The sequence below is a fragment of the Bubalus kerabau genome, chromosome 4 (assembly GCF_029407905.1).
Source record: "Bubalus kerabau isolate K-KA32 ecotype Philippines breed swamp buffalo chromosome 4, PCC_UOA_SB_1v2, whole genome shotgun sequence".
Classification (NCBI taxonomy): domain Eukaryota; kingdom Metazoa; phylum Chordata; class Mammalia; order Artiodactyla; family Bovidae; genus Bubalus; species Bubalus kerabau.
In genome coordinates, this window is record NC_073627.1 from 128,519,442 (window position 1) to 128,541,588 (window position 22,147).

Below are 22,147 nucleotides of genomic sequence, written 5' to 3' on the forward strand. Positions count from 1 at the left end.
TCCAGACCATTTAGCTTGGGAATAAGCATGACCTGAAGATACATTATTATAATACAAAGTATTAATAAGCTGAATTTACCAAGACAGTTTATACTCAGTAAGGGAAAAGTTAATTTGGAAAATTCCTTAAAAAAAAAAAAAAATGCTTTGCAGTCAACCTATTTCAAAAACAAACTTATTTGTAACTTTTTTTGACCAAACAAAATGGATCAGTGAAGAACTGTTTTACCTACAAAGGTATGAGGCGGAGTCACGGTAGCATGCTAAATGTTCTACCAAGAAAAAGACTAAGAGACTAACCTACTACAGAAAGCAAAGTGCTAGTAACCATAACCCAACCACAAGAGAAGACCAAATAGAAAGGACTTAAAAAAAAAAAACAAAAAAACTTTATTCCAAACAGAAATACCAAAAGAAGCACATTAACTCTGAAACATTTAACAGATTTCATTTAAACTGATATAGTCACAAAACTGAAAATATCAAACAAAACCAGCTTTGTGTGCTTAACCACTTTTAATAATGAAACTTTAAAAAAGGAAACATATAGAGACTCCCCCACAATTTGGGAGCCATTCAGGCAAGCATATATTCAGTATTAGGCAAAAAGGCAGCATTAAAAACTAAAAATCCTCAAATTTAAGGAGAATGCCTATTCAAGTCTTTGATACTCATTTATAAGCACATGAGAAAACAGATTATTTTCAAAGAATCAAGTCCGAGTGCTTACCCTGTCTTTCAATGTGATCGCCACTGCACCTTCATTTTGACTGCATACCCCTCACACGACAGTACTTCACCTACACTGAATAGTCTTGGTCAGTATGACTGGCTTACCGTGAAGGCCTCCAGGACCACCGTCGTCGTCATCTTAAGGTCTGTATTGCCTGATAACTGAGTCTCACCATGTTATCAAGCTAGGGAATTTCAGGTCTCCAAAGCTGATTATATACACACAGTTCTGTTTCATTGCACAGTTCACAATATATAGCAGGTGATTATATGTAATATTAACTATTACTTAAAAGCACCAACTATCTCCGACCATAAAAGAAACGAAGACACACTTGCCACCATATAGAGGTTGTGTTTACTCTGTAGTGCAGTCCTGAGGGCTCATACCACTCTAAGGGTGTTTAGTATAGACTCTATAACATATTTTTGGTGGCATCAGAATGAAGTATAGGAGGCAAGACCCGAACTGCCCTGTGCTCTGAGCCGTCTGCACCACATATGTAACAGAAAGGCCACTTTTAAAGCTTTTCAGATAAAGTCATTCGATCATTATTTGCCTTTTCAAAATTATTACCATACTAGTTCACACTGAAGGTAAAAACAATAGTTAGAATCTTTTACTTACTAATAACACATTTTGACTTCTTTTAAATTTCAGACAAAGCTGTTGGCTACCACAAGTTCTGTTGAGTTTTCTGTCAAATTTAAGAAACTACAGGACAACACAAAACCATCCCTGGTAATGTATTTGCAGTTTGGTCTTCAAAAGCTGTAAAAAGTGACAAATCAATAAAGTGAGTTAAATTCATTAAAAAATATTTATTGTTTTTAAATGCCACATATTTGAGATAGCAGAAACCAAAGCAGCCTTCCAATTCTCACTTCACTTCTATTTCACAAAAGTGCTTTAGAATTTAGATTTCTATCACCTACATGGAGTGTATAGGCAAAAGGAAGCCCTGTAGAACTGAACGCCAGGAGAGTCAGGGCCAGGGCGTGACCCCAGGCTGACTCGCCCACCACATGCTGAGCACCCAGATATGCCCCCGAGCGTGGGACACACAAGAGAACGAGAGGTTCAGGCACCACAGTGCCTTTGCCACCCATCCCTGAAATTCAATCTGTTTTAAATCCTGACTCTGTTCCATAGGCCAAAAGATGCTACTCTCATTTATTTGGCGTTAAATTCTTATTTTTTCAAATCCTTGCACCTGCACCTCGTTTCTCGAATAAACTGCCATTTCCAGCACATTCCCAAAGAGCCTCTGTAAAGCTGGCAAGCTTCATTACCACCTGGCAAACACTTGACACCGCCCCCCATCCTTCACAGCGGAAGGATGATGGTCCTGTCACCTGACCAGCCATCCTGCACTGAGAGGTAAACATCTTTGTTGGACTATCTGTCCAGAAACTGAATAAACTATCGTTTGAGGCCCTGGATTTATTTTGGTCAGTATGTGCACATATTCACATGCAATTATCCAGAAAGATGAAAAACTGGTGATAATAGCTAGGTGCTCTGCCCATGTCAAATGCTAGAAAGCAATCTTAACTACATAATACTTACAGATGTGGATTTTTAAAAAACTGATTAACCATTTTTCTGGGATATCTGGTATGTTTTACTAGTTATTCAATACCAACTGAAAGAATCACTTTGCTTTTTTATCTGGAAGAAAATATTTTAAAATCTGATTCCTCTGACAAGCAAATTTTTGTCTGTTAGGTAAGGGATAACTATGCTACCCAGCTATCACCAACTTCTTGAATTTAAAATATTTCAAATATCTTTATTTAAGCCTTATCCTCTTAAACTGTCTTACTATTTAAATGATAAAATGGTAAAACTGAGTTCCCAAAATGTAAAGATCCTAAAAGAAGTTTCTATTTCCAAGAGTAAAATAAACAAGACAGCTTAATACTGTGGGTGAAAGTTATCCTGAGTTTTTTCTCCTCCTCCTCTGGAACACTTAGAAACCAGAAAAAAAAAAAAAAAATCTGAGGTCCGATTAATAGACTTCCAAAATACAATGGAAGCACTTTTGTTGTTTTTTAAAGAGAGTTTCAAGAGAATAGGATACTTGAAAATGACAAACTAATACTCAAAGGAAAAAATGAAAAAAAAACTTCAAAGTTCTTCACTAAGTTGTCAAAAACAATTCAAAGAAGTTGAGCTTAACAGAGCTAGATCTGAAATACAATTATAGGTTTCCCCTGCATTCCCATGGAACCTTTCGTAAGTCAAAATGGCATAAAGTGAAGAAGCAATTACTTTTTGTAAAAGCAAAAATCAACTTTTAGTTAGTGAAAATAGGTACTAATGTAGGTCTTATGTAAAAGCAAAGTGGCATAAAGGAAACTCTGGAAAAGTGGGGGATACCTGCAATATGAAACTTAATGGGATGAAACAAAATTAACAAAATTTAAGTCTCCAGATCTTTTGGCAATGAAATAAGTGAAATATAAAAATATTTTGGAAAGGTTTAAAGTCACGTTCAGAACTACAGAGAAAACTTTCAACCCTAGAAAGCAAACCTTAGATGCTTGAGTCTACCATGTCTAGACAAATAACTCACATAATGACCATCACAAGAAGTGCTTAGTTTCAAAATGAATACAAGCAATTTATCATGAAAAGCCTACACATAATAAACTATTTTTCTTCTCTGTTCTGCTCCATTGTTCTACCATGTACATGCTTAAGTTCACAAAAACTACCCTTTGCAACTCCTCCTAAGAGCAGAGAAGCAAGAAATGGAGTAACAGAAGTAAGTTTGAGAATTCATGGGACCCTAAGAGCCTTTTCTCAGGCTGGTCATGGCCACTTATGTTTCAGTACAGAAGACTTCTGGAAAAGAGAATCATACCTTGGCTGTTTGTTTCCTTGTCAAAAGTTATGAGAGAAAGCTAGTAATAAGGCAACTAGCCTAAAGGTCTCAGATAATGATTTAAAAAATCCCACCCCGCTCAAAATAAAACCTTTAAATTTTCCTACTGAAACCATTTATTCTGAATTTGTTGGGGCTTAAGGAAAATAGCTTTGCCCAGAGTTCACTGGGCCCTGGATATGGACACCAATTTGTATTTGGCCCATTAGAAACAAGGCCGAATTGCATCCATCTTAGGTCTATTCAGTCGACAAATGGCACTGAACCAATTTCTTTCATATAATCTTTAACAAGAACTCATAAGTCGCATTAATTATGCCCCAAGAGATGAGGGACCGATGGTAATTCAGATGGGCACCTCGGAAAAGGTTTGTCAGTTTCCTGTCCCGTTCTAGCCAGATTTTTTGGAAAACCTTGGGGAAAGACTGAAATTCCCCACCGATTTGAGACTGCATGCGAGTTTTTACAACATTAACTGGAAAAAACAAGATTCCCAACATGGCACCCAACAGGCCTCCACAGATAAAATCATTGACCAAATGAGCACTGTGAGTCGTTGCTGTAGGCAGGTGCTCCTTTATGGGACCTCGAAGGCCAAAAAAAAGGACATTGCTGAATCCGTTACGGAAGAGAACGGGCACCAAGCCTCGATAATACTCTCGAATTCCATGGCATTTCAGTGCCTTGAAAGCCTGGTAAGTGTTTGTAAATTTGTCATGATGCCTGTGGTCCTGAAGCAATGTTTGGACTCTTTCCAGTGGAGTGAAAATTGCTTCTGTTGTCCCTGCAAGGACTGCGGCCATGCTGCGGGTTGCAAACTCTGGGGTACTGACATGCTTACGGAGAAGGCAAGATAAATCCTCATACAGACCAAACATAAGTGCCAGTGTGGTTGTCTTCTGCATTAATGGGGGGAGGATTCCGCGATACAAGTTTCGAAATCCGTCCCTCCTCAACTGAAGTATCGCATCCCGGGTTTTGATTCCATACAGCTGTTGCCGAAAGAGAACCTTCTGAATGGGAAATGTGATTGCTATGTTGTTGAATGCTGCACAGCAGCCACACAGGTAATGCTTCATTTCACTAACAGTTGCAATATGAGGTGCTATATCTTGCTTTGAAGATGTTAGGATTGGGGGCCTCTTTTCATGAGCTTCTGAATCCATCATGTTGCTTAAGATCTTTCTCCGTCACAAAGGACTTTTCTAACCTACAAACAACAAAATGATAATAGGTAAACCTTTATATACAGTACTAAACATATGAAAAATTCCCCTAATCCTTCCTCCAATTTTTTGACTCTATTACATTTGGGCGGGGGGCGGGGTGCGGCCTGAGGCCCTTTCAGCAGTCCACGGGGTCCTCCTTTTTCCAGCTACATATCTGCATAAGGCTGGATTTTCTGCATATACTTTAACCAAATCAATTTACCACAACAGATCAAATGCAGAGGTAGATATGAGATGCCACTGACCTTTTAAGCCGGACATTAAAGAGACTTACAAAACTGTAAAACGTATTTCTCATTAATTTTTGGGGAGGGAAAATAATTATTTTTCATGAAAACATGTTGCTTATGTTAACATGTAACGGGTTTATTGCTGTTATTCTAAAGTGAATTAATAAATATTTAAAAATTTTGTTTTTATTTCTAAGACCATGAATATTAATCCATACAAATAAAGGCTCTTTGGGGGGGGGGGGTCCACAAAATTTTTTTAAGTTTGTAAAGGGACCAAAAAATCTGAGAACCACTGGACTAGATCATATGTAATGCCTAAACTACATAATGGTACATGCGATTATCCTTCTGAAACAGATTCAAAGGGCTCTTGTAAGTAATAAAATAACAAGACACACATTCGATCATTCTGTTTGCTAACACTTAGTATCTACTGTAAACTAGGTCCTCTGCTAAGTGCTACAGATTCAAAGACAAGGAACTTGCAATCTAACAGAGGACTGCCAAGGTAGACAATCACTTCAGTGTAATACCTTCTATGATAAATATCTACTGTGGGAACACAGGTAAGGGACAGCAAGTATATACTTTGTGAAGTGGAGGCTGGGAGAACAGGATCAAAGACAGCCTGCAGGTATATACTATACACTCTTCACATATTTAATTCTCAAAAACAACTCCATAAACATTACATTCCCAGTTTTACAAATGAAAAACCAATATCCCCTTCATCCAAGATACAGTTAGTAACTGGTGGAGCTGGCATCTTGAAATGAAGTCTGCCTCCAGAGTTCATGTTCCTGTTGTCACACCACAGATGGCAGTGACTTTGGTAGGCTGTCCTGGGACAGATTGGCCGTACCAGACCATGCTGAAAAAGATCTGAAGCCTAAATACATAGGCTTAGCCCACTGAATAGAATGAAGGCAACGTCCTACCCCTGGAATACATACGCTTTCTAAAAAGAGCCAGATTACTCCTTGCCAGTCATCTACAACCTAATTAAAAACAAGCAAAGGACTTGAACAGACATTTCTCCAAAGATATACAAAATGACCAACAGACATACAAAAAGATGCTCAATATCACTTATTGTCAGAGAAATGCAAATGAAGACCTCATACTCATTAGGACAGCTGCTAGTAAAAAAGAAAGAAAAGAACAACTGTTTAGTGGGGATGCAAAATGGTGCAACCACTATGGAAAACAGTATGGCAGTTCTTCAAAAAATTAAAAACAGAACTACCATATGATACCATCACCAATCCCACTTCTGGGTACACATCCAAAAGAATTCATCACAGGGTTTCCAAGAGATTTCTGCACATTCAAGTTCACAGAACTTTTCACAGAGCCAAGAGGTTGAAAGCAACCCCAGTGTCTGGATGCATAAACAAAACGTGGTATATACGCACAAAAGAATATTATGTAGCCTTAAAAAGGAAGGAAATCCTGTTGCATGCTACAACATGAATCAACTGTGAGGATAAGGGGAAATAAACAAGTTATAAAAGGACAAATAACCACGTAATTCCACTTACACAAGTACCTAAAATAGTCAAATTCATAAAGACGAAAAATGGAATGAATGGTGGTTACCAGAGGCTGGGGGAGGTGGGAACAGAGTTATACTGTTCACTAATGTGTACAGTTCTGCAAGATGAAAACTTCTGGAGGTCTGTTTTATAGCAATGTAAATACACTTAATGTTACTGAATTTATACTTAAAATTGGTTAAGATGGTAAATCTTAGGATACATTTTTTCTTTTTTTAACCACATACCTAGAAAAGAATACATATAAGGGTTTCAATTATAAGTAATTACAAGAATAAAATAGGCTACATAAACCATCTAGGTCTTTGACATATGACCAAAATAAAACCACCCCCCTTCCCAAACAAATTTATTGTTCTTTCGTCCCCATACCACACACATGCTGCTGTAAACTGCTAACCATTCAGGACAAAAGGTGTTAAAGAGAAATGTCATCATGTGAAGGTGGAGCAGAGTGCAGAGTGAGGGGTACAATCAGAAAGCGTATGTTCAGTTCACACGTGCAGAAGCCACAGACATGGGACAGAAAATACAGAACACACCTACACGACTCTAATTTTCCTTCTAGAAATACAGCCTAGGCAAACAGTTATTAATAGAAGAGGTACACAAAGACTCAACTACAGGACGAATACGACAGTGCTCTTAACAGAAATACAGAGTCAAAATGTGGAACAGAAAGGCACGCACTGCACAGATGAAGACGTGGCCAACCGACAGGATGTCACACAGGTACTAAAAATGAAGGAGTATTTACATTTAAGGCTCAGTAGATTAATTTGAATTTTTAATGGTGTTAAGTGTTGGACAGCAGCGAGTCCTTCTTTTGATCAATAAAGTATCACAGAAAAAATAAAAAATAAGGGAGAATACTTTTATTGACATGGCACAATCACGTTTTTATTATTTAGATAAGAAATAGAAAAGCCAAAATTAGTTTTATATTTTCTGATTTAATAATAATGCTATATTTTCCCTTTCTATATTTTTCAAGTTGAATTAGCTGGAGACAGTGATAAATCTAAAGGTCTAACCAGGAGGACAAAAGGCCAACAGTGACAGGGGGACGTGATAAGTTCCCAAGTGACCAAAGGCAAATTGCTGTGCCTCCTTGAGGCTGCTTCCACACGTGCAACCAGCCATGGCTGCCCACCCATGCTCTGGGCAGAAGTCAGCTGCAGAGTACAGCAGGCAGGTCCCAGTAGTATGCTGGGGACACAGACACAGCAAGTTCTGAACTGTGTTCTTCTGTTTGCTTCATTCAGACTTGCATGATAACATCATCAAGATGTTATTTTCATTTACTTCTGTTAGGAATTCCTTCTTTGCCTGCTTTTACACTGGTCTCCTCAGTCTATTAAGAGATTTTATTTTAATTCAATCAATTTATTCAACTCCTGTAATGTTCAGAGGTTAGGAATAAAAATGACCTTGGCCTCAGGGGAGATACAACATGCAAATGACTGGATCACAGTGTGATAAATGCAACCACAGGGACATGTACAAGGTATATGGCCCCACAGAGGAAGGGGCCATTAATTAGCTGTCTGGAGGGAAAGACAGGGTGGGCTATGACTTCTGGGCAGGGCTCTGGAAGGTGAATAGGACTCTGGTTGTACGTAAGGGTGAAGCACATTTTGGCCAAAGGCAGCACAGGCTAAAATGGAGGCCCCGTTATCAAAGGAGCAGCAGGATCACATTCCTTAGGAGTATGTCTGGCTGGAGCTTACTGTGGAGGGAGATGGATGAGTGGCAGTCAGTAACACAAAAGCTGGCTAGGCCCTGCGTTACCAGAGACCCTCATGATGATACCAAGACCCTCTGATGCTATTATGGTTTGTTTTTTCCCTTTCTCATGTGAAGCCAAAAGAAATAGACTATTTTCCTTAGGCATGTTATACCAAGATCTGTGTGCCCGTCTCCCAGAAGACAGACTACATTAAGAAGAAAATATGACATCTATATGCTCTAGCCCAATGGCTGTTTGCAGTTGGAGCTGGCTTGCTATCACATTTCTATTAGAAAAGATAAACATGCCCTCAGTTGAGAAAAATTATGCCTGGAAACCACTGCAGGCCCAATGGACTGTAGCCTGCCAGGCTCCTCTGTCCATGGAATTCTCCAGGCAAGAATACTGGCGTAGGCTGCCATTTCCTTCTCCAAGGAAAGCCTGCCTTAAGAAGGTAATAAAAGGAGTCCGCTCTTCTCCCTGCTGTCAGCTGGTCACACCTGTAAAAGGAGACAGCGCCAGGGTCCTAACTTTTCACTGTTCGCCCCCATCACCAGAGCAGTCACACTACCCCTGGACACCAAACACTGTGTTCACCTGAACAAACGTCACCGCTGGCAGAGGCTGGAGGACTGGGACTTATCTCTAAATGTTGCTTAGTACTATCACGATGGGGAATAAAGGGACGGTAAAAACTGTGGTTGCTGAGGGGGCTGGGAGAGGGATGGAGCAGCAGTTTAGGATTAGCAGATGCAAGCTATTATAGAGAGAATGGATAAACAAGGTCCTACCATATACATAGGAAATTATGTTCAATATCCTGTGATAAGCCACAATGGTAATAAATATGAAAGAGAGTGTATATATACATATATAGAGCTAGATAATGGAATTACTCTGCTGTAGAAAATAACACTGTAAATCAACCATGCTTCAATAAAATAAACTAAAAAAACACATTTAAAAAAGATATTTCTTAAGAGAAAAATAAAAGTGTAATTAATGAAATACACATATGTCCTCTCCTCCAGGCTCACTGCCCTAGCCCAGGTCCTCTTCATCTCCTGCCTGACCACTGACAAACCCTCTTTACTAGTCAGCCTGACTCTAATCACACACTGCATCTCATCCCCACCAACCTCTCCATCATTTAAAAATCTGCTAACAGCAGCAGATACCCCAGTGTTTTGAATGGTCATATAGCAGTTTATCAAATGGATATATGTAATTTATTCTATCTCCTATTTATGGTCACTGTTTATGATTTTTTTCCTTTTAAATAATGCTGCAAGGGGCAACTTTGTAACTACATCTGGTGAACTCTCACAAGTTTATCTGTAGGGTAAAGTCTTTAGAATGGACTGCAGCACTTTTCACGTTCCTGCACTGGAGAAGGAAATGGCAGCCCACTCCAGTGTTCTTGCCTGGAGAATCCCAGGGACAGGGAGCCTGGTGGGCTGCTGTCTATGGGGTCGCAGAGAGTTGGCTATGACTGAAGCGACTTAGCAGCAGCAGCAGCAGTATATTTTAATTTGAAAGCTATGCCAAATTGCCCCCAGAAACCTTACTGTGATTTACATTTCCATTAAGTGTATGCAAGTTCCTAGTTTCCCTACCATTTCCAATACCACATATTAAACAGTAATTTCTGCCCATCTGATGGGTGAAAAAAAACTTGTCACTGAAATTTTTTAATCAAAATTGAGCATTTTTCATCTGAAGGTCACGCTTTATTGACCATCTGAATTTCTTTTACTATAAAATTTCACATTATCAATTTTTCTGAAGGCATTTTTTTTGTTAATTTGTAAGATTTCTTCGTATCTGAAGAAAATCAATCCTAGTTACATTAACCAAGTTGTGGCAAATACTTTCTCCACTTTGTATCATTTTTGTGATACTGAAGTTCCTAATATTGACCTGACATCTATTGATTCTGGCTTCTAGGTTTCGTGTGCTCCACAGAAGGCCTTCACTATTCTTGAAGTATAAACATGGATTATAAGTAATCCACACTTCCTTCTACAACTTCTGTGGTTTTCATTTACCACTTTCATTTAAGTTTCCAGGTAAACTTGAGTCTATTTTTGTCATATTCCTCCCCCAAATCTTGGAATTTCATAGAAGTGACTTTATAAATTTAAATAACTGTCACTTTCTCTTAAATTGAACCTTTAAAAACAAAAAACTGTACAAGGATGTGCTTTCTTCCTATTTACTTTTTAGAAACCTTAGCAGCATTTAAAATTTTGTTCACAGATCTTGAAATTTCTCATGACCAGGTATCTTACCTTTTTAGTACCTATTATGAAAGAGTTATTTTCTTCCAATTAATTTTCTGCTCTTTGTCTGCGTATGAAACAGTTACCAGTTTCTGTGTATTAAGGTTAAAGGTGGCCAACAGCCTCTATTTCTCAGTTTTTTTTGGTGGATCTGCTCGTTTCCACTACATAAAATATCAAACAACTTTGCCTTCTCCTTTATAGTATGCATCTTTCTTATCGGATTGGCATGTACTTGCTGAACAAAACTGAATTATGGTAATAGTAAACATCCTTACACTCTGACATTTGTGGGGACTCCAGTATGTGAAGCATGACGCTGGCTTGTGGTTTCAGGAACATGAGGTTCTTATCATCTGACTGTTTATAACCAAGTCCTAGCAGTTTCAAGTTTATGTGGGGAAACAAGTCATCATGATACAAAAAAAGACCATGTAAAATTTGTTCCCACTCAAGTAATCTGTTTACCATCTCTCCTTGCCCATCTTCAGGACTGGGCTGCAAACATGAACTGGAGAATGTCTTCCCAGAGCTATTACGCAATTTCATCTGACAAATTACACTGTAACCCCCAACACTTCACTCTGCATTCATTCTAAGAATTAGTACATCTACAATGATAATTTAAGTCCCTGCCCCCTGCCATTTACTAGGAAATTTGTTTCCCATTAAAAATGGATTCCATTTTTCTAGCACTCTGTTCAGTCGCTCAGTCATGTTACTCCTTGCAACCCCATGGACTACAGCATGCCAGGCCTCCCTGTCCAGCACCAACTCCCGGAGCCTACTCAAACTCATGTCAGTGATGCCATCCAACCATCTCATCCTCTGCCGTCCCCTTCTCCTCCAGCCTTCAGTCTTTCCCAGCATCAGGGTCTTTTCTGATCAGCTGATTCTTCGCATCAGGTGGCCAATGTATTGGAGTTTCAGCTTCAGCATCAGTCCTTCCAATGAATATTCAGGACTGATTTCCTTTAGGATGGACTGGTTGGATCTCCCTGCAGTCCAAAGGACTCTCAAGAATCTTCTCCAACACCACAGTTCGAAAGCATCAATTCTTTGGTGCTCAGCTTCCTTTATAGTCCAACTCTCACATCCATACATGACTACTGGAAAAACCATAGCTTCAGCTAGACAGACGTCTGTTGGTAAAGTAATGTCTCTGCTTTTTAAGGAGCTTTTCTTTCAAGGAGCAAGCATCTTTTAATTTCATGGCTGCAGTCACCATCTACAGTGATTTTGGAGCCCCCCAAAATAAAATTTGTCACTGTTTCCATTGTTTCCCCATCTATTTGTCATGAAATGATGGGACTGGATGCTATGATCTTAGTTTTCTGAATGCTGAGTTTTAAGCCAACTTTTCTACTCTCCTCTTCACTTTTATCAAGAGGCTCTTTAGTTCTTCTTTGCTTTCTGCCGTAAGGATGGTGTCATCTGCCTATCTGAGGTTACTGGTATTTCTCACAGCAATCTTGATTCCAGCCTATGCTTCATCTGGCCCGGCATTTCGCATGGTGTACTATGCATATAAGTTAAATAAGAAGGGTGACAATATACAGCCATCACGTACTCCTTTCCCGACTTGGACCAGGTCTGTTGTTCCACATCCAGTTCTGTTGCTTCTTGACCTGTATACAGATTTCTCAAGAAGCAGGTCAGGTGGTCTGGTATTCACATTTCTGGAAGAATTTTCCACAGTTTGTAGTGATCCACACAGTCAAAGGCTTTGATGTAGTCAATAAAGCAAAAGGAGATGTTTTTCTGGAACTCTCTTCTGTTTTGATGATCCACTGGATGTTGGTGATTTGATCTCTGGTTCCTCTGCCTTTTCTAAATCCAGCTTGAACATCTGGAAGTTCATGGTTCACGTACCGTTGAAGCCTGGCTTGGAGAATTTTGAGCATGACTTTGCTAGTGTGTGAGATGAGAGCACTTGTGCAGTAGTCAGAACATTCTTTGGCATTGCCTTTCTTTGGGATTGGACTGAAAATTGACCTTTTCCAGTCCTGTGGCCACTGCTGAGTTTTCCAGATTTGCTGGCATATTGAGTGCAGCACTTTCACAGCATCATCTTTTAGGATTTGAAATAACTCAACTAGAATTCCATCCGCTCCACTAGCTTTGTTTGTAGTGATGCTTCCTAAGGCCCACTTGACTTCACATTCCAGGATGTTTGGCTCTATCACAGTGGTTATCTGGATCATGAAGATATTTTTTGTATAGTTCTTCTGTGTATTCTGGCCACCCCTTCTTAATATTTTCTGCTTCTGTTAGGTCCATACCATTTCTGTCCTTTATTGTATTCATCTTTGCATGAAATGTTCCCTTGGTATCTCTAATTTTCTTGAAGAGATCTCTAGTCTTTCCCATTCTATTGTTTTTATTTCTTTGCATTGATCGCTGAGGAAGGCTTTCTTATCTCCCTTGCTATTCTTTGGAACTCTACATTTAAATGGGTATATCTTTCCTTTTCTCCTTTGCCTTTCGCTTCTCTCCTTTTCTCAGCTATTTGTAAGGCCTCCTCAGACAACCATCTTGCCTTTTGCATTTCTTTTTCTTGGGGACAGTCTTGATCACTGCCTCCTGTACAATGTCATGACCCTCTGTTCATAGTTCTTCAGGCACTCTATCAGGTCTAATCAATCCCTTGAATGTATTTGTCACTTCCACTGTATAATCGTAAGGGATCTGATTCAGGTCACACCTGAATGGTCTAGTGGTTTTCCTTACTTTCTTCGATTTAAGTCTGAATTTGGCAATAAGGAGTTCATGATCTGAGCCACAGTCAGCCCCTAGTCTTGTTTTTGCTGACTGTATAGAGCTTCTCCATCTTTGGCTGCAAAGAATATAATCAATCCGATTTCGGTATTGACTATCTGGTGATGTCAATGTTTAGAGTCTTCTCTTGTGTTGTTGGAAGAGGGTATTTACTATGACCAGTGTGTTCTCTTGGCAAAACTCTGTTTGCCTTTGACCTGCTTCATTTTGTATTCCAAGGGCAAATTTGCCTGTTACTCCAGGTAGCTCTTGACTTCCTACTTTTGGATTCCAGCCCCCTATAAAGAAACGGACATCTTTTTTGGGTGTTAGTTCTAGAAGGTTTTGTAGGTCTTCATAGAACCTTTCAGCTTCAGCCTCTTCAGCGTTACTGGTTGGGGCACAGACTTGGATTACTGTGATACTGAATGGTTTACCTTGGAAAGGAACAGAGATCATTCTGTCGTTTTTGAGACTGCATCCAAGTACTGCATTTTGGACTCTTTTGTTGACTATGATGCTACTCCATTTCTTCTGAGGGATTTTTTTCCACAGTACTAGATATAATGGTCATCTGAGTTAAGATCACCCATTCCAGTCCATTTTAGTTCACTGATTCCTAAAATGTTGATGTTCACTCTTGCCATCTCCTGTTCACTCTTGCCACTTCCAATGTGCCTTGATTCATGGACCTTACATTCCAGGTTCCTATGCAATATTTCTCTTTACAGCCTCAGACTTTACTTCTATTACCCATTACATCCACAACTGGGTGTTGTTTTTGCTTTGGCCACTAATAATCAACTAATAAGGGCCTCTTCGTTTTTTCAAACATGAGAAGGGAATACACATTTATTCCTGTTTTATGATCACCTCCACCCTTTTCCACCACCACTACGCTAGGAATCTATCTTGAACTCTGGTCAGTTGCTTCCAGGAAGCTACTGAGAGGATCCTATGGACCCTGGAGACAGAGCCAGTGTAACATTTAACAGGTACAGATAACTGCCTGGGTTCAAATCCTGGTTGAACTATGTATATACTGTGTGACTTTCAGCAAGTTACTGCATGTCCCTATGGCTTAGTTTCCTTGTTTATAAAATAAGAATGCTATCTACCTCATAGGCCAGCCAATTAATTGAAGAAATACACAGGAAGCACCCAGGAAAGCAATCTACAGCACAACAGATGGCTCGACAAGGATAAAGTACTGCTGCTCTTTTCTGATGTATCTGTTTGGTGTATACGTTAGTGCGTTGCTTGACAATCTGTCACCCTTGCAATCCTACTTGGCCATAGTGGAATATTCCTTTAATGTACCACTACAGTTTTCTAATATTTTAAAATTTCACATCATTATTCGTAACATACTGAGTTTCCGATTTCAGTACTACCTTCGTGTAAAGTTCAGATGTAAACGTTCCATTCCCTTTGTAAAAGAATTCTGTCATTTTTCCTTCTTTAAGCTGGTGAACAATTTAAATCTTATCATAATTATCTTTTTCTTGAAAGTTAAGAGAAGTCACCTGAAACGCCATCTGGGCCCGGTGTTTTGGGGGAGGGCAGCTTTACAAAGACCTTCTCGATTTCTTCCATTGTTACTGGCCTGTTAGGTTCACTTTCCAGAGTCAACTGTGATAACTGGATTTCCCTAGACAGAACAGAAAAAGTCTGATTTATTTAGTTTTATAAAGCACTTGTTATTTAAAAGAACACTTTTACTCTTGTGTGTCTACATTCCCTTTTTCTTGAGCAGGGTAGCCAGTTTACCTAATTTACATTTCTCTCATCACAGCAAAGAACCAGTTCTTAAATTTACCAATTTTACTATGTTTCAGTTTTCAAAAATTTTGTTTTTCTTCTTTATCATCTTATTTCTCCTGCTCTGGGCTTATTTTCTTCTAATTTCTTAAAGGGAATTTTCTTACTTTTATGTATTCTTTGTTTCATAATTTGAGTGTTCAAGGCAATGTATTTTGCTTTAAGCAAAACCTTTACTATTACTTTTTAAGCCATTCCATGGAGAGTTTTGGTCTAATTGGTGGTTACCTTACCATCTGTATCATCTCCTGTTCTTCACCACAGTGGCTTTGATTTGGGATGACATGCACCCTTTCCAGAGTCCAGGCCTATTTAGGGTTCGTGCATCACAGCATATCTTTAATTTATGCTCAGGAGAAGAGAATCTTTCTTGTGTAGGAAAGATCCTACAGGGATGAACCTTGATATCTGACAACTACCCTCCAGTCTGAAAAGGTTGAATGACAAAAACACCTTGAGGCTGACCTTCATCAGTGGGAGAACAAAGCAGCAGCAAGCAGCCAAGTTCACCAAGTCCACTGCTAAGTTTTTTGATCACAGTGGGACACTGGTCATGGATGTACACAAGCCTGAAGTAGCCAGGCTCCATAACAGTCTCGCCACAGAAAGAAAATAAAACACAGACTTTTCAAAGTGGCCATCTTTCTGCCGGATCATGCTGAAATACAGAGTGAGGAGGAAAGAAACTGAGATCTTAAAATGAAGCCAGAAATGTTAAAATGTCTGTTCTGAACTTTTAGTCCATCCAGGAAAAACAGGATTTTCCAGCACAGATATGAGAAGCTGCAATCTGGTATCTAGCTGGGGCCTCCTTGACCTGCTGACTGCACTATTTCGACTCTTTTTCTGGAAAAGCGCTTTTGATAAAAGCTGTATAGACTTCCTCCTTCATACCAAAACTAATCTATATAGTATTGACATTGTGCCGTGTAGTATTTGAAGACTCAATTTTTAAACTTATTAACCTGTTTCTGACTGTGCTAACTCCCCTTTCAACAGCTGTCTCCCTTAATCCAGGATACGATCTGCATGTATGACAGCTGTCCTTCACACACAACTTTTGCAGGTGCATAAATCTGACTTTGGGAGAACTGGAAAAAAAAACACAACAGTTTTTTAATTTGTTTAAAACAGATCTTCGGTTACATTTTGTGCTCTTAACGAATTCAAGGCGTCAACAGCATTTTTAGTTAAAGAAAATTTGTCCTATAGACGCTTGAGAAGTTTGCCAGGGCCTAGAGTTTGATAATTATTCATCGATCAGTCTTCTATATCCTTTCTTCTTATCGTTTCAGCTGCCAGACATGAGTTCAAACTCTTACTAGTACTACACTTGTCAATCTAAGATTAACCAACATTTTAAAAACAACTTAGCATAGAAATACTTTATATCCATGTAATGCTTCTCTCGCTCTTCTTCAGTTTCAGGAATAACCAATGTTAAAATCAACAAAAACATCCAGATTCATGTATGTTATTTGCCATTAACACAGTGACAATTTGTAAATGTAAAAAAATTTCATTTTTGCATACAAAACACATAACAATCTAAATTATAAAGTCACAACCTACAAGCTATTTAACAATATACATCCTTGATAACACAAACCAAGATACTTGTACACCTGAACAACAAAATTTTGTTCATGTTCACCCTTAATGACTGGAATGGTACTTGCATTACTTTTCAAAATTTTGCAAATTAAAGTACTTCAATTAGTTTTGTCATGACTCTTTGGGTCCGTTATTAAACAAACAGAAATCTGTGGCTAATAGAAGCCAGTTATTTCTTTACTACTGTACTGAATTATTTTAAGAAATCTGAAGAACATGTGTACATTTACCGTTTCAGAGTTTTAAAAAATAAGCCTGGACTTAGGAAAAAGAAACATAATGAAATCTTTCCATACTTCACAGATTTACAGCTTTCTCCCTCATTTCATCCTACACACCAGGATAGTGTGAACAGGTTCTCAATTTAGCAACAGAAGGCAGGCTAGTGTGCAGGATAGTCTTCTGTAGCAAAATTTAAAATTTTGCATGTTTATCTAGAGTGTGAACATGACTAAATTTCTTTGCTAAACTGATCTATATATTTAAATTCTTTAACATGGATAATAATTCTTTGCAATTTATTGCAAAACTTATTTGCCATAATTTTACATTTGTTTGCTACCTAAAACACTCAACCTATGTCAACATTAGGAAACAAAGTTAATTAAGCTGACTTTCATTAAACTCCAAGTGTCAATTAAACTTCTGCGGCAGAAGAAAACAGTGTAAAGTCTAAGTGCTCACTGTAATTTACAGCCCACGGGGTAGGACCGAGATGTGAGCCAGCACAAAGGTCTGTGTGCAAAAACTGGGGAGAAAGCAACTGTTATTCTCAAAGGATGTTGACTCCCACAAGTCAGCACGTCTGAGTCAGCATTCAGAACAAGATTAATCTGGATTCTAGTTCTAGTTAGGACACTATCTTGATACTATAAATACAAAGCAATGTCTATAATTTAAAAATTCCATTTCTCTGGGCTAACTTTAATCTACCAAAGGAGAGACCAGATAAATCCACTCCCTCTTAAAGGTAACAGCTTGTGATCTTTCCCTGGGATGCACTCGAGGTGACTCCAGATCCAAAGTGCCTAACCTGTGCTCTGGAACCACTAACGGGCCCAACCAGTCCTGACACCTTTTGATTTTATGGAATTCTTTCAAAACAAGGGCACTACAGAGTTACTTAAGGGCTTCTGTTTCACTGCCTGCAGGTGGGGATTAAGACCAGATGTGTACAGCTGAAAGGGGCAAAAAAGAAAAGCGTAAACGCAGCTGAGGCATCGACACGCTCCACCTAGATAAGCTACTAGATAAGCTTAGTAATTGGTACAGAGATTTTCAATTAACAACAATGCCCACCTCCACTTCCCCACCATCACGGAAAAAAACCAGCCTAGTACAACGGAGTTTCTCGCAACGCGAAGCAACATGGTGTCGCAGAACAAGCATTGTTTGGCCGGGTAGCTGAACTTACCGCTTCCCTGGCGTCCATTTCCCCGGTCTGTGGTTAAGGGGGAGGGGAGGGGAGTGGACGGGATCGTCCAGGCCTCTCCAGTCCCTGACATTCAACGGAACCAGAGGTCCTGGAATCCCAGGCCCCGAGATAGCAAGGGCCCTTCAGCGGTCCCAGCGCCGCTCTCCCGGGACTCAGGCAAAGCCCGGCCCCTCCCCGCCCCGCTCTCAGGGCTCGCCGGGAGGCACCTCCGCGCCCGGGGCGCGCCCAAATGAACGCACAGCCTCCTCTGCCGAAAAGGCTCTTGCCAGCAGCCAGACGGCGCCCTCGGCCCGGAAAAGCCCGGTGGAGGGCGGCAGAGCAGGGAGCGTAGAGCTGGCCCCGGCGACTGCGGACCCCACCCTGGATGGCGCGCGCGGGAACAGCGGGACGCACCAAGGGGAGGCAGTGCGCGCGCGCGCGGACGGGGGTGGGCGCCGAGCAACCGAGCCAGAGGGCCGGGCAGACGGCCTCCTCAGAGCCTCCTTCGTGCTTCCACTCACTCCACGCGGAGGCCGGGGGAACGCCGTGTTTTCCTTTCGCCTGCCTCCCGACTCACCCATCGCCGCGGGCGCCCGGCTTCCACGCCCGGTTGCGGCCCGCAGGCAGGTTGGTGAGCCTGCGAGCCGGCGCAGGCGCAGACCTTGACCGACCCAGAGCTCTGGGCGGGGCGTGACGCGGTCGACGCCGCCGAGCCCGGTCACGTGAGGGAGACGCGGCCGCACCACCTCTCGGTAATCCCGCGGAGGGTCAGGTGATGCCGGCTAACTCCTGGCAGCGGTTCGCCGCCGCAGGGCAGGTGTAGGGTCACCCATCACACCTGTCGTCAGGCTTTGGGATTCCGCTTGCTGGAATAGCGTACCCTTGGTGTATGGTGGCCTTGCCGTGCCACAAATAGCCAACGCTTTTGCTAGTGCACAGCCTGTGGGAGGACCACTGGGAATCGACAGTTGTGGATGGCAAGGTCGCACGTGGGCCTAGGCCTTCCAAGTCCCCACCTCGCTACCCTTTGTATCATTGGTTAGATTTCATCAAACGCTTGGAGTTGCCTTTTGTCAGGTACTGATACTGCAGTTCACAGAACACCTGTAGAATATACAAATATGTGTGCTCTAAAATATACAGATTATTTAAAAACCCTGTTTCCTTCAATTTCAGACAACTTGCACGTCTTGGACTCTACTGCAGTCGGGGTTAGGAGGCCTAGGTCAAGTCATAGCGATCCTTGAGCCCCAGATCTCTGAAAAGTAACACCTGCCTTGCATGCATCCCTTGGCCTTTGTAAGAATCACTAGGAATAATGATCGGACTCTTTTATCAACTGGAAGGCACACAGATGTGAGGGACCGAAGGAATTGGAAAGGTCAGCCTGGGAGCGAGGTCCTCTTGAGGATCATCAAATATGTGATGGCTTCCCAGGTGGCTCGTTGCTAAAGAATCTGCCTGCCAATGTAGGAGGTGCAAGAGACACTGGTTCCATCCCTGGGTGAGGAAGATCCCCTGGAGTAGGAAATGAAAACACACCGCAGTATTCTTGCCTGGACAATTCCATGGACAAAGGAGCCTGGCTGGCTACAGTCCATAGGGTCGCAAAAAAGAGTCAGACACAACTTACAACTAAACAACAACAACATGCTCTTTACTTGGGGTTTGTCCAATAAGCAACTCCCTGGAGTGAAACAGGGTGGGTGGCTCTTGTACTTCCCCTGAGAGCACTTTGTAGATACTGACTGCTTGAGCTGGTCTGATTAACTGCTTCTTGTGATGTGGGAGGCCGTGCTACCTAATTTCAGCCAGTGCTCTGCTGAGGTACCTACTGTGTGCCACTGTGTTCTCTTGGGGGAGCTTAGAGTGCAGTGAAGGCTGTAAAAGCAAAAACTCTGAAAATTCAGAAGCATGAGGGGCCTTTCCCCTTAAGAGGGAACCAGGGATGGCGTCACAGAGGAGGAAGTCATCTAGGCCTTGGGGGATGAATGAGTGGAATTTGGACTAGTGAGTAGGAGGTAAAATTGTAAAGGTCAGGTGGTGGGGTCTGATATTGCAAACCTTGACCGTCAGATGCAGGCACCTGGCATCTAACCAGTGTGCAGAGATAGATTTCAGGCTCCACGGATAATGACAAGGCCATTCTGTACCTTGGAATCATTAAAATCAGGCAACAGTTGGGGCAAACATAATTCTGGCATTTATGCCAGAATTATGTTTGCCCTGTCTTTTGTGAATTCCTATTCAGATGTATTATTTGAAAAATAAATAAATTAGGCAGGCACCCAGCGTGTTCATAGCATAAATAATTCATTTCTGATTAGAATGGAGAGGTTATTCTCCTGTGGTAGAGCCTGAAGAGGAGGCAGAAATGGAAACTAAACACACAGCTGGGTCACAACAGACTCAAAAGAGGGGGGAATCCCCTCAAAAGAGGGCAGTGTGGACAGGAACACCCAGGTCTGGAGCTAAGCCAGCTGTTTCTTTTATGCAGCGGGTCACAGCAGTGGCCTCTCCCCCACCAGCTCTTAGTTCCTTGTCAGAAACCTCCCAGGTCCTTAATTGGCTATTCTTGGACATATGAATGTTGAAGGTCAAAAACCTCTATTATCTGATTCAGGATTCATCATAAAGTTATCCTTTCATTTCTCTATTCTCATCCACCCATTGTTGTATTCTTTCTTCAGTCTCTTAAAGTGTTCTCTATACCTCCAGCTTCCACAGCATCTGTCAGATAACATCCTCTAACCGAGTCTTTTTTTTTTTTCCAAGTTGCAAATATTAAGCATTTAATGGTTTTCTTTTATTTATTTGGATGGCATTTTATGTTCTTTTGTCTGATGGAGAAAATAAAAATCACTCAGTCATGTCCAACTCTTTGCAACCCCATGGACTATACAGTCCATGGAAATTTCCAGGCCAGAATACTGGAGTGGGTAGCCTTTCCCTTCTCCAGGGGATCTTCCCAAACCAGGGATCAAACTCAGGTCTCCCGCATAGCAGGTGGATTCTTTACCAGCTGAGCCACAAGGGAAGCCCAAGAATACTGCCCATCTGATGGAGAAGTCATCTCTTTTTCATATTTTTTTCACTTAAAATTTTTTTAAATTGGAGGATAGCATATACCAATGCAAATCAGCTATAAATATGTATATAAACACATATATTTATAGCCTCCCTCTTGAGCCTCTTCCCCCATCCTCTTCCACCCCTCTAGGTCATCACAGGGTGTCAGGCTAGGCCCCCTGTGTCTAACCCAGTTTTTATTATCTCACTCCTCAGCTTAAAAACTTCTAAGGGCCCCATCTTGTTTCCGCAACAAATCCAAACTCCTTAACTTGGCTCATGGGTTCTTGGTGTCCTGCCCCTTTACTATCTGTCCACCCCATCTCTAGCTTCATTCTGTGCTTCAGCGTTGCGCAGTCTCTCAGTGTGTTGCAAACCCTTGTTTCTTAAACCTTCCTTCCTCCCTCTTTCATCATTGACTCTCAGTAGTCAAACATGTTAACCATTTAAGGCCCTCTGCCTTCTCCCTGGAAAAGCATGTCTTATTAACCTGGGCAGACATGGTTGCCCTTGCCCTGCCCATCGCACACAGTTTGGGGCACTTCTAATATCTGTTTATGTTACAATCACTTGTGAAGGTGTCTCCCTTTTCTACTAGGGCAGAGCTGTCTGACGTTTCTGACCCTCCAACTCAGTGCTTGGCATAAAGGGTGTTTCCCCAAATGAAATGCTGGTGGAGAGGGTCTGGGTTCTTGGGAAAAGGGCCATCCATGGGAGTGTTGCCGATGAATCTTTGCTTAAGCACCCTCTACTCCCCCTTCAACCTCCCATTAAAATGCTTTCTAGAAACTTGTCTAGTGCACTTATGGGCCCTTATGTC

At 41.1% G+C, this 22,147-nt stretch overlaps 1 protein-coding gene across 12 annotated transcripts; it reads right to left on the minus strand.

Annotated features, from left to right (window-relative positions):
• Positions 1 to 1,530: 1,530 nt before the first annotated feature.
• On the minus strand, positions 1,531 to 19,013 carry SLC25A51 (solute carrier family 25 member 51). 12 transcript variants are annotated; one of them, XM_055578577.1, is made up of 5 exons: positions 18,673 to 19,013; positions 16,253 to 16,321; positions 15,464 to 15,567; positions 14,936 to 15,060; positions 1,531 to 4,833 (listed from the first exon to the last, which is right to left on the minus strand). In XM_055578577.1, exon 5 carries the CDS (start codon positions 4,790 to 4,792, stop codon positions 3,899 to 3,901), a length of 894 nt encoding a protein of 297 aa, XP_055434552.1. In that variant the 5' UTR covers positions 4,793 to 4,833; positions 14,936 to 15,060; positions 15,464 to 15,567; positions 16,253 to 16,321; positions 18,673 to 19,013; the 3' UTR covers positions 1,531 to 3,898. The 12 variants fall into 12 exon arrangements, with proteins under 12 accessions (XP_055434552.1, XP_055434549.1, XP_055434547.1 ...); XM_055578574.1 differs by lacking the exon at positions 15,464 to 15,567 and having other exon boundaries at positions 16,196 to 16,321; positions 18,836 to 19,013; XM_055578572.1 differs by lacking the exon at positions 15,464 to 15,567 and having other exon boundaries at positions 16,196 to 16,321.
• Positions 19,014 to 22,147: the final 3,134 nt, after the last annotated feature.